This window comes from Anarrhichthys ocellatus, unplaced genomic scaffold (genome assembly GCF_004355925.1).
Source record: "Anarrhichthys ocellatus isolate YVR2014 unplaced genomic scaffold, GSC_Weel_1.0 scaffold978, whole genome shotgun sequence".
In the NCBI taxonomy this organism is placed as follows: domain Eukaryota; kingdom Metazoa; phylum Chordata; class Actinopteri; order Perciformes; family Anarhichadidae; genus Anarrhichthys; species Anarrhichthys ocellatus.
Genome location: NW_022280952.1, coordinates 1 through 14,944, shown reverse-complemented (window position 1 = coordinate 14,944; position 14,944 = coordinate 1). Strand labels below are relative to the sequence as shown.

Below are 14,944 nucleotides of genomic sequence, written 5' to 3'. Positions count from 1 at the left end.
CAACTAAACTACTTAGTTAGGTTTAGACAACAAAACTACTTAGTTAGGTTTAGATGACAAAACTACTTAGTTCGATTTAGACAACTAAACTACTTAGTTAGTTTTAGAAAACTAAACTACTTAGTTATGTTTAGACAACTAAACTACTTAGTTAGGTTTAGATGACAAAACTACTTAGTTATGTTTAGACAACTAAACTACTTAGTTAGGTTTAGACAACAAAACTACTTAGTTAGGTTTAGATGACAAAACTACTTAGTTCGATTTAGACAATAAAACTACTTAGTTAGTTTTAGAAAACTAAACTACTTAGATAGGTTAAAAAGAAGATGGTAATTTGTTACTGAAGTATATGACTTTGGGTGCAGCTTCAACACATGAAGCTCTGGCTTCACTCTTCAGAACTGGAGGTTTCAGGACTCATTCCTACACCACTCTATTAGCTACGTAGTCATGTTGTTGTGGGCTATTACATAATATATCTTTCTAGGTAATAGTATTGAAATTGTTTTCGTAAAAGTTTTTTCGTCTTCCTACGTCTGGGCGTCCTGATGGATGAAGGCACCCATAGCATCAACCTCTACCGCCTCTAAAGCTGGAAAGTGGAATCACTCACGTTAAGTATTGATCAGTAAACACAGAGACCACCTCACGAACGTCTTTATTCTCGTACGTGTTTGTTCACAAAACAACCTATTAGTGAATTCATGGATTGGTTCAGTTCTAATCTCCTGTGTTCCTCCGTCACACGTCCACAGAGGGTCCAGGATAACCTCCTGCTGCTTTCATCTGCACTCTGCATGCTTCGTGTAATCAGGCTAGTTCCCCCGTCTCCTTCAGAGAGGAGCCTCCAAACAAACACTTTAAAGACGCAAACCAGCAGCACACATTTCTTCTTTAGTGGTGCCGTATTCATTAAATAAAATAATACAGTTTGAATTATTCATTCACATGTTGGGGGTCTTATTGTTGTTTTAATGGCTAATTTAGCATCTGCCACAAAGAATACTGGCACCATTACACGTGGACCCATGTCTCCATAAAGACACATAAATAATCATAACGAGGTACCATTCATTCATTCGTTCATGTTATTTTATATTTCTACATCACTTCAGTTACTTTACTGATTATTAAAAAAATATATAATCAACTAATAAATGATGATGTATTATTACAGATTAAACTAGCATCAGTATTTAAAGTCATTCAAATCCACTTTTACCAGCTGCAACATTAAAGTGTTGAACACAGTAATGCATCAATAATTATGAATCAATATTATAATACATATTATTCTGCAGTATTTACTTTTTGTATTTTGATATGTTGATTTTGAATACAGGATTTAAACGTCACGAGTATTTTTGACACTTTGGTGTACTTTTACTGAAGTATTTCTGCAAGCTCTGGGGAACAACGGAAAATATGATAATAACCTGAGGTTTACAGATTAAAGTCAGAATTTCAATGAATAAATTATTGTTATGAAAATAATAATAATAGTTTATTGTTATTTCATCTATTAAAAAAAAGAGCTGGAGAATGAAATGTTTTTTATTTTACATTTACAAGCTCTTTATTAAAACAAACACATGCAGTAAAAGAAGTTCTTGTAATACTGGATTAATTCTCAGAATCATGCGTTTTAGGATCATCAGAATGACTGAAATCCATCCAGTCAAACCCGTTTTAAAGATGATCTGAGTTGAGTTTTCTGCAGCAGTTTTCTCGTGGTTGTGCACCTTTAAACCTTCCCCTGCTGTGTGATTAATGACTGGAACAAGGTGACACTAATTATGGAAAGTGAATTCTACAAACCTGCACATGAAGGTGGCTGCATGCAGAGCTGAGTTGTGTCTCCTCCGGTTGGACGGCTGCATCCTTCTGCTCAGCTCAAACTAAAGTATAAACTGTTCTCAGGCCGGATAGCTTCACATAGAAGTCGAGTTGTAATGAGAGACAGGTGGAGATGATCCAGAACTCCTCCATCTGTGATGTTCTCACCACCTTTCCTTCCTCATTGGTTCCTCTCTGGACTCTTCCTCACGTCGGTGATAAAGCTGAACTTGGATTCGCCCTTGGACTTTTCATTTTGATGATATATAAATAGAGCAGCTTCAGATCTAAACAGCAGGTTGATCTGGCAGCAGATAATCCGGTAATCTGTACAAACACGTTTTATTAGAGAGCAGTAATCTGGTCTCAGATGAGCTCGGTGCACTGATCTCAGCTCAGTTATGGTGAGGAGATGCCTCAGTGTTACTCTTAATAATTAATAATTAATAATCAAGTTCTCCTCCGCGAATCGCCACCTTAACGTGGTGGAGGAGTTTGAGTGGCTCAGTGATCCTGGGAGCTATGTTGTCCGGGGCATTAGCCCCTGGTAGGGTCTCCCAAGGCAAACAGGTCTCGGGGGAGAGCCCAGACTAAGAGCGGTTCAAACGACCCTAATGATAAGCAGCCCACGGACTTTAGCCACCTCGCCCAGACCAGGGAAACCGGGGCACCCTCCCGGAGCCAGACCCAGGAGGGGAGCTCGTCGAGCGTCTGGTGGCCGGGGCCTTCGCCCATGGGGCCTGGTCGGGCTCAGCCCGAATAAACAGCATGGAGCAGCCACCCTGTGGACCCACCACCCGCAGGGACAAGGATCGGGGTCGGGTGCAATGCAGACCGGGCGGCAGGTCAAGCGGGAGGCCTGGGCGAGCCGATCGCCGGCAGCATAGACTAGCTCTAGGGACGTGGAACGTCACCTCGCTAGCGGGGAAAGAGCCAGAGCTGGTGCAGGAGGTGGAGCGATACCAGCTAGATATAGTTGGACTCACCTCCACACACAGCGCTGGCTCTGGAACCAAGCTCCTGGAGAGAGGTTGGACTTTGTCCTTTTCCGGAGTTGCCCAGGGTGAGAGGCGCCGGGCGGGAGTGGGGATACTCACGAGCCCCGGCTGAGCGCCGCTGTGTTGGAGTTCTCCCCGGAGAATGTGAGGGTCGCCTCCATGCGCCTATGGGTTGCGGGGAGCAAGGCTCTGACTGTGGTTTGTGCTTACGCACCAAACAGCAGTTCAGAGTATCCGGCCTTCTTGGAGTCGGTGGGAGGGGTCCTGGAAAGGTTGCCACCTACCGACTCCATAGTTCTCCTGGGGGACTTCAATGCTCACGTGGGCAATGATGGAGAAACCTGGCGGGGGGTGATTGGGAGGAACAGCTTGCCCGATCTGAACCCGAATGGTGTCTCGTTATTGGACTTCTGTGCTTGCCACGGTTTGGCCATAACGAACACCATGTTCAAACATAAGGTGGCTCATAAGTGTACCTGGTACCAGAACACCTTAGGCCGGAGATCAATGATCGACTTTGTAATCGTATCATTTGATTTGCGGCCGTATGTCTTGGACACTCGGGTGAAGAGAGGAGCAGAGCTGTCAACTGATTACCACCCGGTGGTGAATTGGATCAGATGGCAGTTGAACCAGTTGGAAAGACCCGGCAAGCCCAAACGTGTAGTGAGGGTGAACTGGGAACGTCTGGCGGAGAACCCTGTCCGGGAGGTCTTTAACTCCCACCTCCGGAAGAACTTCTCTCACATCCCGAGGGAGGTTGGGGACATGGAATCCGAATGGACCATGTTCAAAGCCTCTATTGTGGACGCAGCCGCTAGGAGCTGTGGCCGGAAGGTCATCGGTGCCTGTCGTGGCGGCAACCCGAGAACCCGGTGGTGGACACCGGAGGTGAGGGAAGCCGTCAAGCTGAAGAAGGAGACCTTCAAGGCCTGGTTGGCCCAGGGGTCTCCCGAAGCAGCTGACAGGTACCGGCAGGCCAGAAGGGCTGCCGCTGCGGTGGTCGCGAATGCTAAAACTTGGGCATGGGAGGAGTTTGGGGAGGCCATGGAGAAGGACTTTCGGTTGGCCTCAAGCAGGTTCTGGCAAACCATCCGACGGCTCAGGAAGGGAAAGCAGGGCTTACCCCAGGCTGTTCTCAGCAGGGGGGGGGAACTGCTGACCCGGACAGGGGACATCGTCAGGAGGTGGAAAGAGCACTTTGAGGAACTCCTAAACCCGACCAACATGTCCTCTGCAGAGGAGGCAGCGCCTGAAGATCTAGGGGGAGGCTCACCCATATCCCTGGCAGAGGCCGCTGAGGTAGTCAAAAAGCTCCTTGGTGGCAAGGCGCCGGGGGTGGATGAGATCCGCCCTGAGATACTGAAAGTGATGGACATAGTTGGGCTGTCCTGGCTGACATGCCTCTTCAATGTCGCATAGGGGTTGGGATCAGTGCAAAAGGACTGGCAGACCGGGGTGGTGGTTCCCATTTTCAAAAAGGGGGACCGGAGAGTGTGCTCGAATTACCGGGGTATCACACTACTCAGCCTCCCGGGGAAGGCTTATGCCAGGGTGCTGGAAAGGAGGCTCCAACCGTTTGTCGAACCTCAGATACAGGAGAAGCAATGTGGATTCCGTCCCGGCCGTGGAACAGTGGACCAGCTCTTTACCCTCGCAAGACTACTGGAGGGGTTCTGGGAGTTTGCCCAACCAGTCTACATGTGCTTTGTGGACTTGGAGAAGGCTTTCGACCGGGTCCATCGGGGGGTGCTGCGGGAGTATGGGGTGCCGGACCCATTACAACGGGCGATCCGGTCTCTGTACGACTGCAGTAGGAGCTGTGTCCGCATTCTCGGCAATAAGTCAGACACGTTCCCGGTGGGTGTTGGCCTCCGCCAGGGCTGCCCTTTGTCTCCGGTCCTGTTCGTGACTTTCATGGACAGGATATCTAGGCGCAGCCTGGGGGTGGAGAATGTCAGGTTCGGGGGTCTCGGGATCGCCTCTCTGCTGTTTGCAGATGATGTGGTCCTGTTAGCCTGCTCGGATCGTGACCTCCAGCATTCACTGGGGCAGTTTGCAGCCGAGTGTGAAGCGGCGGGGATGAGAGTTAGCACCTCCAAATCTGAGGCCATGGTGCTCTGCCGGAAACCGGTGGATTGCTCCCTCCAGGTGGGGACGGAGTGCTTACCTCAAGCGAAGGAGTTCAAGTATCTTGGGGTCTTGTTCACGAGTGAGGGTAAGATGGAGCGGGAGATCAACAGATGGATCGGTGCGGCTGCAGCAGTAAAGCAGGCGCTGCACCGGACCGTCTTGGTGAAGAGGGAGCTGAACCGGAAGGCAAAGCTCTCAATTTACCACTCGGTCTACGTTCCTACCCTCACCTATGGTCACGAACTCTGGGTCGTGACCGAAAGGACAAGGTCGCGGCTACAAGCGGCCGAAATGAGTTTCCTCCGTAGGGTGGCCGGGCTCAGCCTTAGAGATAGGGTAAGGAGCTCGGTCATCAGGAGGGAGCTTGGAGTCGAGCCGCTACTCCTTCGCGTCGAAAGGAGTCAGCTGAGGTGGTTCGGGCATCTAATTAGGATGCCTCCTGGACGCCTCCCACTGGAGGTTTTCCAGGCACGTCCAACTGGGAAGAGACCCCGGGGAAGACCCAGTACACGCTGGAGGGATTACATCTCCCAGCTGGCCTGGGAACGCCTCGGGATCCCCCAGAATGAGCTGGAACATGTTGACGGTGAGAGGGAAGTCTGGGTCAGCCTGCTTGGCCTGTTGCCACCGCGACCCGACCCCGGATAAGCGGAGGAAAATGGATGGATGGCTAATCGAGTTGTGTCATTAAGCTGTATAAGTACTCACATCCTTTACTCCAGTAACAGTACACAAGTACTATCATCAGCATTTACTCACATACCAAAAGTAAAAACACTCATAATGTATATAATATATTAAAGTATTATTATTGATTCATTAATGTGTTCATCACTTTAATGGCGGAGCTCATTTTAATGAGAGCAGTACTTGAGTAAATGTACTGAGTAAGGTTAGCTCAGTCAGGATGAGGATCACAGCAGCAGATTCAAATTAAATGATATCAAACCCAGATCCTGTAGAATACAGAGAATTATAGATGACAGATCAGAAAGTCTTATTATAGGGCAATAGAAGGTTTCTGTTGTGTGAAAAAGAAAACAAACAGAGCGAGATGCTTCATGTCAGCCAGATGTTCAGCAGCTGTGACTGAATGTAAATATTTCATCATCAATCCAGATTATCTGTGATGATCTGAGTCTCACAGCCCAACCTGAAGAGCAGGATGAGGCTGTTCTTAAAGTCAGTCACATTCACGCTGTGTATAATACTGTCAGCCTGTAACCCGACAACAGCCAATGAGACACGCACACACACACACACACGCACACACGCACGCACACACGCACGCGCACACACACACACGCACGCACGCACACACACACACACACACGCACGCGCACACACACACGCACGCACACACACACACAGGTCTATGTGTGTCTGTGGAACTATTAAACTTATTTAAAACATGTAGAAACGATCATCGAGGTTGGGAATAGTTTTTAACCATTGAATCCACATTGTTGTTCAGATTGAAGTTATTGTGAAACTTGGTTGTCTCCTCGTGAATGTGCAGAAATGTGAAAGCATTTTTTAATTTATGGTATTAATGAATGAACCGTGGACAAGACAATAAATATTGTAACCTCATAAATAATGAATATTAATCTCATCTTTAAGGTTAACATTTATTTTCCTTTTCTGAGTTTTCTCTCGGAAGGCGACACAAATACATTATGAATGAAATGAGGCAATAACCATAAACTGACATTTGTCATTGTACAATGTGAACAATGACATAAATATACTTCATGCACGGACGATGTTATATCATCCAATCATATATGTACATTATTATGTTGTCGTGCCACTGCGTATTATGTTATTGGTTTTCATCGAAACCGTGAAACCAACTTGTTGTTTTTTAAAAGAGGAAGTCTTCGTAGTGGAACTCATGTGAGCTGGAGAAAGCTTCCCGTCGGAGGTGTTTTTAAGTTGAACGGCAACTTCCGGGCAGATGACTAGTTAGCAGAAGGTGAAAGTGGCTGTTGTGTGTTTGAGATTTAAATGTGTGAAGCTTTTTGAGTTTGTAGACAGAAATACCAGCAGGAGATACGTTAATACGACCGTTAAGCTGTGTACGTTTGGTTTAATCAAACCGGAAGCTAAAGAGCGGCGGTTTGTTGTCGCAGCAGCTCGCTAACATTAGCACACGAGCTAACCGGCTAGCTCTCTCAGCTGAGCCAGACACCCAGAAGCTGGAGCCCATATTCGGACGCTTGTCCCGTAAAACAAGCCCGAGATCCGTCACGGTTTGTTGTTGTTTCTCTCGTGGCCATTACGGAGAACATACATTTTTAATTCAATTTATTTCAAATTTTTTATTTTATTTAATTCAAAAATTTTATTTAAGTTGATTAAAATTTTTTAATTATCCTGTAAAAAAAAAAGCCCCGGATCGTCACGTTTTTTTCTTTTTTCTTTTTTTTCTCTCGTGGCCATTACGGAGAACATACATTTTTTTTCATGTGTGCACTGGGGCAGGTTTCGACATTTTAATGGGAGGCGGCGGCTCGCTTTGGACGAGTGGACTTTATTGCGGGCGCCAGTTGCGAAGAAGAAAGCGGGGGTCCTGGCTCCTCCTCCTACTACTACTACCTCTCGGGCTCACCAGATGGAGTCTCTGGCCGGCTACGTGTACAAGGCGGCCAGCGAAGGTCGAGTCTTGACGCTGGCCGCGCTGCTCCACAACCACCCAGAGGCGGAGGTCCGGTACATGCTGAGCCACGTGACCCACGTGGCCGGCCAGAGGTCCACGCCTCTGATCATCGCGGCCCGGAACGGACACGACAAAGTGGTCCGGCTGCTCGTGGACCACTACAAGGTGGACACGGAACAGACCGGCACGGTGCGGTTCGACGGGTAAGAAGAGCTGCCATGTGACTTATTCACCTCTAGAAGGTTAAATAGATTTAGTTCTTGAGTGTTGAGATCAGGTCCTGATTGTGTCTCCTGTCCGTCCCTCAGCTACGTCATCGACGGGGCCACGGCGCTGTGGTGCGCGGCAGGTGCCGGTCACTTCGAGGTGGTGCGCCTGCTGCTGAGTCACCGCGCCAACGTCAACCACACCACCATCACCAACTCCACCCCGCTGCGGGCCGCCTGCTTCGACGGGCGTCTGGACATCGTCCACTACCTGGTGGAGCACAACGCCGACATCCGCATCACCAACAAGTACAACAACACCTGCCTGATGATCGCCGCCTACAAGGGCCACGCCGACGTGGTCCAGTTCCTGCTGGAGCAAGGGGCCGACCCCAACTCCAAGGCCCACTGCGGGGCCACCGCGCTGCACTTCGCCGCCGAGGCGGGCCACCTGGAAATCGTGAAGGAGCTGGTGCGATGCCGGGCGGGCATGGTGGTGAACGGACACGGCATGACGCCGCTGAAGGTGGCGGCGGAGAGCTGCAAAGCGGACGTGGTGGAGCTGCTGCTGGCGCACGCCGACTGCGACCCGCGCAGCCGCATCGAGGCCCTGGAGCTGCTGGGTGCCTCGTTCGCCAACGACCGGGAGAACTACGACATCCAGAGGACGTACCACTACCTCCACATGGCCATGACGGAGCGCCACCGCGACCCGGAACGCGTCGTCGCCAAGGAGCTGCTGCCGGCCATCGAGGCCTACGGCGGGCGCAGCGAGTGCCGGACTCCTCAAGAGCTGGAGGCCATCCGGGTGGACCGGGACGCCCTGCACATGGAGGGCCTGATGATCCGGGAGCGGGTCCTGGGCTCGGACAACATCGACGTGTCGCACCCCATCATCTACCGCGGCGCCGTCTACGCCGACAACATGGAGTTTGAGCAGTGCATCAAGCTGTGGCTTCACGCGCTGCGCCTGCGGCAGAAGGGCAACCGCAACACGCACAAGGACCTGCTGCGCTTCGCCCAGGTGTTCTCCCAGATGGTGCACCTGAAGGAGCCGGTGCTGGCCTCGGCGGTGGAGCAGGTGCTGAGCTGCAGCGTGCTGGAGATCCAGCGCAGCATGGCACGCGTGGACACGGCGGTCGAGTCGGAGCTGCCGCAGGCCCTGGACAACTACGAGTCTAACGTGTTCACCTTCCTGTACCTGACCTGCATCTCCACCAAGACCACCTGCGGCAACGAGGGGCGTGCCCGCATCAACAAGCACATCTACGACCTGATCCAGCTGGACCCACGGTCCCGCGAGGGTTCCTCCCTGCTCCACCTGGCCATCAGCTCCAGCACGCCGGTGGACGACTTCCACACCAACGACGTGTGCAGCTTCCCCAGCGCCCAGGTCACCAAGCTGCTGCTGGACTGCGGCGCGCAGGTCAACGCCGTGGACCACGAGGGCAACACGCCGCTGCACGTCATCGTCCAGTACAACCGGCCCATCAGCGACTTCCTCACGCTGCACGCCATCATCATCAACCTGGTGGAGGCCGGCGCCCACACGGACATGACCAACAAGCAGAAGAAGACGCCGCTGGACAAGAGCACCACGGGCGTGTCGGAGATCCTGCTGAAGACGCAGATGAAGATGAGCCTCAAGTGCCTGGCGGCGCGCGCTGTCCGCCAGCACCAGATCACGTACCGCAACCAGATCCCCAAAACGCTGGAGGAGTTTGTGGAGTTCCACTGAAAGACGGATACTTTTAGAAAAATATTTTTTTTATCATTTTCTAACAAATCCAAACGGTGCTTAGGATGACGGTTCAGCTCCGGAAGTTCTTTGAGCAGTTTTATAAAACAGTGGGTTTCTTTTGTTTCTATTTTAAGTATTAATTGCTAAGAAGCAGCAACCGCAGACGTCTGCCCGTCTGTCTCTCTGTCTGTCTGTCTGTCCATCTGTCTCACAGCAAAGGAAACTGGTAAAGAGACGGCGGCGGCGCTGCTTCCTGTTTTGCCTTATCTCCGTGACGATGGAGCCGCCATCTTACTGTGATGCTGAGTGAATGAGAGACGAACGATGACCTCACACATTCTTTTATTGTGAAAGGATGGTTTCACTGGAACCAGCACGGCTCTGAGTTCTTCTACTTTATATTAAATGGTTTGCTGGTAACAATTATTTCTGAAAGTCGTTTTTCTCTAAAATTCACTAAATGGCCCAAAATATGCCGACAAGCTCGTCCTGGTATGTCCGTGTCCTTGAGGACATCTTGAGGACGTTATCTCTCGTTTTAAAGGCTCCAAACTATTTAGTATTTCACAAGAAAAGAGAAATAATAATAATTATTATTCAGCTTTATTGCAACAGTTTTGGGCTTCGTCTCTTTTTAAAAAAGAAAAACTAAATTCTTCGGGTGTCCGCATACTTTTGGCCGCGTAGTGTTTGAACCTTAAAAACAAACCAAATATTCAGTGATTGATTGCTGCATGAGCTTTTATTTTCAAAACCTGTATCCGAGGACAGGAGCACAGAACTATGAATGTTGAAATCTTTTTATTGAATAATCAGTTTTAATAATCGCTGAAGTCGAGGACGACGTCGGCCGATCTCGTTTTGGTCGTTTAAAGAAAACCATGAAGAGATTTTAAAGTCTTTGTGACTTTCTGTTATTTCTGGATGAATCGTTTTTTTAAAGCATAAAGAACGAGTTATTTTAAATGATTGGGCTTCTGTGACTTCACATTATTCTACTTAACTCTTATTTATTGGCTGCGAGTGACCTCACGTCCCTGATGATGAGTTCTGCTGTTTTATTGTGAAGGAGTAGTTGTGGTTCTGCTGGTCTGGACATGTTGGACCTGGGAAGACTTCTGCTGTTTGTGCCTCGTGGATTGCCAGATTTAACCATCTGACTAGAAGAGATCTTTAATGCACATAGAGAGGTTTTAGAGACGGACGCAGCTGAAGATGAGATGATTTAAATGATGAGAAACCAGAAGAAGTGATGCACAGGAAACCTTCTGGAAGAGTCCGTTTCTTTTAACGTGATGCTTTTGATGAAAGTCGACGGTTAAAAGAAGAACTTTGACTTCCCGTCTCATCGGTGCTGAAGATGTACAGCGTGTGAGAAGCTTCCAGACGTGTTGAGGATTAATGTGACGGGTTGAATGCTGAGTCTCTTCACTGCTCTGAGAGAAACGTCCTCTTACTCGCCAGGGTTCAGGGTCAGAAGCTCGTTCATCTTTACATGAAACAGGAAACGTCTTCATCTTCTCCTCCGTCGCTGATGAAAGGAGCTTCTTCACTTCGGGGGCGGTTTGTTCTCGTTGGTTCTTCCTTCTATTCCATCAGCCTGCAGACGTTCTGGTGAAGCGTACACAGAGAACATCAGGACGTCTCAGCATGACCACCAACGCTTATTTAACAGGTTTGTTTCTTCCTGAACAAACGCAGCATAAATGCAACACAGTCATTTTGACTTGTCTGACTTTTTCCGTGAACATGTAAACGCAGCGTGTGAGGAGTCTGAGCTCAGTGTGTTGATCCAGCATGAGGTCAGAGGGCTGTAAGGGGTTGAGGTGACGATGATGTGCCATTCAGATGCTCATTTTATATTTCTGTGTGTGTCTAACGCTGCAGGAGTCGTGACTTCTGTCCTGGTGGAGCTGGAAACATGTTTTATTTTTTTCTGTGGCTGAAAAGAAGCCAAAGATTCTCGTGTGTTGATTCAAACTTCAGAGGATGTCAGGTGTGATGTCACTTCCTGCAGAATGAATGCTGTCAAATTAAAAGTCTTCTGTTTGCGTTCACTGGCGTCCTTCATTCTCTCTCCACTGAGGCTTCACCACCAGAGTTTACTCTCTGTCAGCGAGGTCACAGCCCCGAATCTAAGAAGGATCTGATTGGCTGTTTGTGGAGGGAACCATTGATGATGACTTCCTGTTCATCGTCCATGCAGAACTCTATTAAGATATGTGAGCAGACTAGTAGACACACGGACTAGACCAATAGGTCAATAACAGGTAGAGGAATATATATTATATAATATACAAATAGTACTACGTCAGTCAGTAAAAGATGTCTTTAAAGTCTAAAGAGACTTTAACTATGAACCAGAAGGTAAAGGAGCTGAAGACAAAGCCTCAAAAACATTCTCTGTTCACCAAAAGTTGAGCAACTCAGCAACAGAGGCTTCGTTTAGAGCAGCTCATCCTAACACACAGAAAACTACAACTATGGCGTCAGTAGAGTGGCTAAGTCCCGCCCCTTCTGGTGTCCCCCATGGGACCTTATTTCAGAGACAATATGGACGAGAGTCAACAGCGAGAGACATATTCTCTGGATCTGTTTGAATTGTTCCATGAATTACAAATGTTTGATCATTTAAAAGATAATTCTGTAAGTTAAAGTCTCAGTTTGTCGTATTATTTAGTTTTGTGAAAACTACGTCTCATCTCTCACAACAGCAACATGGCCGTTAGCTTGGCTAGCTAGCTAGCTTAGCTGATATCAATGTTCCCACAGCTGTCCTGAGTCTGTGATTGGATGAAGACACTGAGGTCTTGTCCTCTGAGATATTAAAGGCTGATTCTTTAAACAGGGTGAGACGAACACATCTGTGAACATCAACACTTTTTAAGTAAAAGGGTTGAATAGACAAACAGACTGCACACTTCCACCTGAGAAGACGTCCAATCAGCCACATGGACACAGCTGTGTGTGTCCACTGGGTTTGTCTCTGAGTGGAAAAAGACAGGCAGGACATGCAAAGACTTGATGTTTAAGTTCTAATAAGTTTAGCAGCTCTTTGTGTTGTTAAATGTTTATTATAAATAGATTTATGTAAATATCTCCACCTTCAGCTCAACAGCATCTTTACATCACATCGAATCTCTCAGAGGAATAAATATGAATAATAATACTTTTCTCACAACTGAAAGTTACAAAGTCAGTCAGCAAATAAACCGCCTGATGGAAGTCAAGTTGACTAAAGATGTTTTAGACTTCCTGAGTAGAAGTGATGTTGCTGAAGCACGACACGGTGAACGTCTCTCGTCTTTATTCCGTGTTAACAGACACACATCAGTACAGACTACTGCTTCATATCAATAATGCCACGATCCTCATTAACTCTTTCATATTTACAAAAATAAAAGTTCAAGTTTGACTTTATACAACAAAAGTGCATCAGATATAAATTCTGAAATAATACAATATGTGTTCATAAGATGCGTTTACATTCCCATTAGTATAAAGAGCACAATAGAATCAGCCGTCCTAGCTCGTCCTGCATTGTCTTCTTTTGATCAGTATTAAATCATATGTAATAAGCTGCTGGTTGACTCTGTTCTGTTTTATTGTTTCATATCTTCAGTTTAAATCTTCAGCTTCGTTCGTTGACGTTTGAGCTCAGAGCATAAGTTCATGACATCAACGTGAGGCGTCATGTGACCCGTGCGGTCACACGGGTTCCTCCGGTTCCAAACTGTAAATGTCTTCCTGTCTTTGCTCCACTTGTCTCAGTCACGCTCGTGATCACTAGAGACACGTTGGCTTCATCTTCATTCATCAGAGCAGAATAAGGAGTTAGCTTGAAGAGTTAGCGTGAAGCTAACTCGTAGCTACGGTCCCTTCAGAGGACGAACACGACGTCTGTAGCTTGTTGTTGGTCACTTGTTGCTACGCTGCCGGTTCAAACTGCCTCTAAGAGTTAAAAAAATGTAAAAGTTTGTTTTTGGAGAGTGTTTGAAATATGAAAGAACTCACTCATGAATAATATATATTATATATATATTATGTTATTTTATTATAATTATGAACTGAAGCTGTGGCGTCTTTTATTAAAAGTCATTATTTTAAAGCGGGGACTTGAAACCTAAACAATATAAAAACAGTTCAGACTGAGCGCCGACGTTCCAGCTGCTTCATTCAATCAGTGGCTCGTTCCTCAGCTGAGTGGCTACTGATCGACTGATCGACTGATCGGTTGTTTGATCGTCTGATTGGCTGTTTGGGGCATCAGGTTCCCTGAGTGACAGGTGGAGGCTCGTGATGCGTTCAGGTGCTCCTCATCAACTCATAAAGTTGGAAGTTAAACGTCAGATCACTTCTCTCTGTGTGTCATGTGATCCACGTTGCTCCTCATATTTCTGTTAGAGCTCTTATTATTATAATTCTTATTATGAATCTTCAGGACTTTACACGTCGTTGAGGACCGACTGAACGCATCACCGTCGCCTCCCACATCACAGCTCCTCTGCTGCCTTCCCATTGGCTGCCGGCTGCCCCTCTTCCCGTCTCCTCCGTCTGTTGAAGAAGCCGAGCTGAGCAGGAAACACACAATCGACCGATTCAGGATGTAACAGACGATCAGCAGACATATTTTAGTATTTATTGTATGACGAACGGCAACTGGTGTTTTTATATTCAATCAAAACAAAACATTTAAACCTCAATAAATAAATACAAATGTTGTAACTTTGACTAATAAATATATTTGTGGTAATAATTGAATTGAGCTACTGTGAAATATCATTAATGACATTCAAGGAATACGACAGAAAGATCACTCCTGACTTCAGTGGTAGAAGTATTTCTATTAGAAGTACTAATACTACAGAGTACAAATACTGCAAACATTTTACTTTAATTATTAGCATCAAAATATACTTCAAGTACCAAAAGTGAAAGTACTCAGAATAATATATATTATGTTATTTTATTATAATGTGTGTGTTCATCACCTTAAAGGTGGAGCTCATTTTAATGACTTTATATACTGTGTGTGCGTGTGTGTGTGTGTGTGTGTGTGTGTGTGTGGTGTGTGTGTGTGTGTGTGGTGTGTGTGTGTGTGTGTGTATGTGTGTGTGTGTGTGTCTGTGTGTGCGTGTGTGTGTGTGTATGTATGTGTGTGTGTGTGGTGTGTGTGTGTGTGTGTATGGGGTGTGTGTGTGTGTGTGTATGTGTGTGTGTGGTGTTGGGATCTGGCCCTAGTCTAGAAGCACCCATGCTCCTTCCTGTCATACAACGTCTGATGGAAACTCCAAGATGAATGACTACACCTCCCAGCTCAGCCAAAACTTGATCCTGGCCCCTCATTGGCCAAGAAGTGGCCCCC

At 47.2% G+C, this 14,944-nt stretch overlaps 1 protein-coding gene across 1 annotated transcript; it reads left to right on the top strand.

Annotated features, from left to right (window-relative positions):
* The first annotated feature begins 7,372 nt into the window (after positions 1 to 7,372).
* On the top strand, positions 7,373 to 10,733 carry LOC116377170 (protein fem-1 homolog B-like). Its single transcript, XM_031838741.1, has 2 exons — positions 7,373 to 7,835; positions 7,941 to 10,733. The coding sequence occupies exons 1-2, from the start codon at positions 7,588 to 7,590 to the stop codon at positions 9,574 to 9,576; spliced, it is 1,884 nt and encodes a 627-aa protein (XP_031694601.1). The 5' UTR covers positions 7,373 to 7,587; the 3' UTR covers positions 9,577 to 10,733.
* The last annotated feature ends 4,211 nt before the right edge of the window (positions 10,734 to 14,944 follow it).

Excerpts from the sequence above, each read along its gene's own strand:
- LOC116377170 (XM_031838741.1), top strand. The coding sequence starts at position 7,588 with ATGGAGTCTCTGGCCGGCTACGTGTACAAGGCGGCCAGCGAAGGTCGA. Across the intron at positions 7,836-7,940 it reads GGCACGGTGCGGTTCGACGG|CTACGTCATCGACGGGGCCA; the intron begins GTAAGAAGAGCT and ends TCCGTCCCTCAG.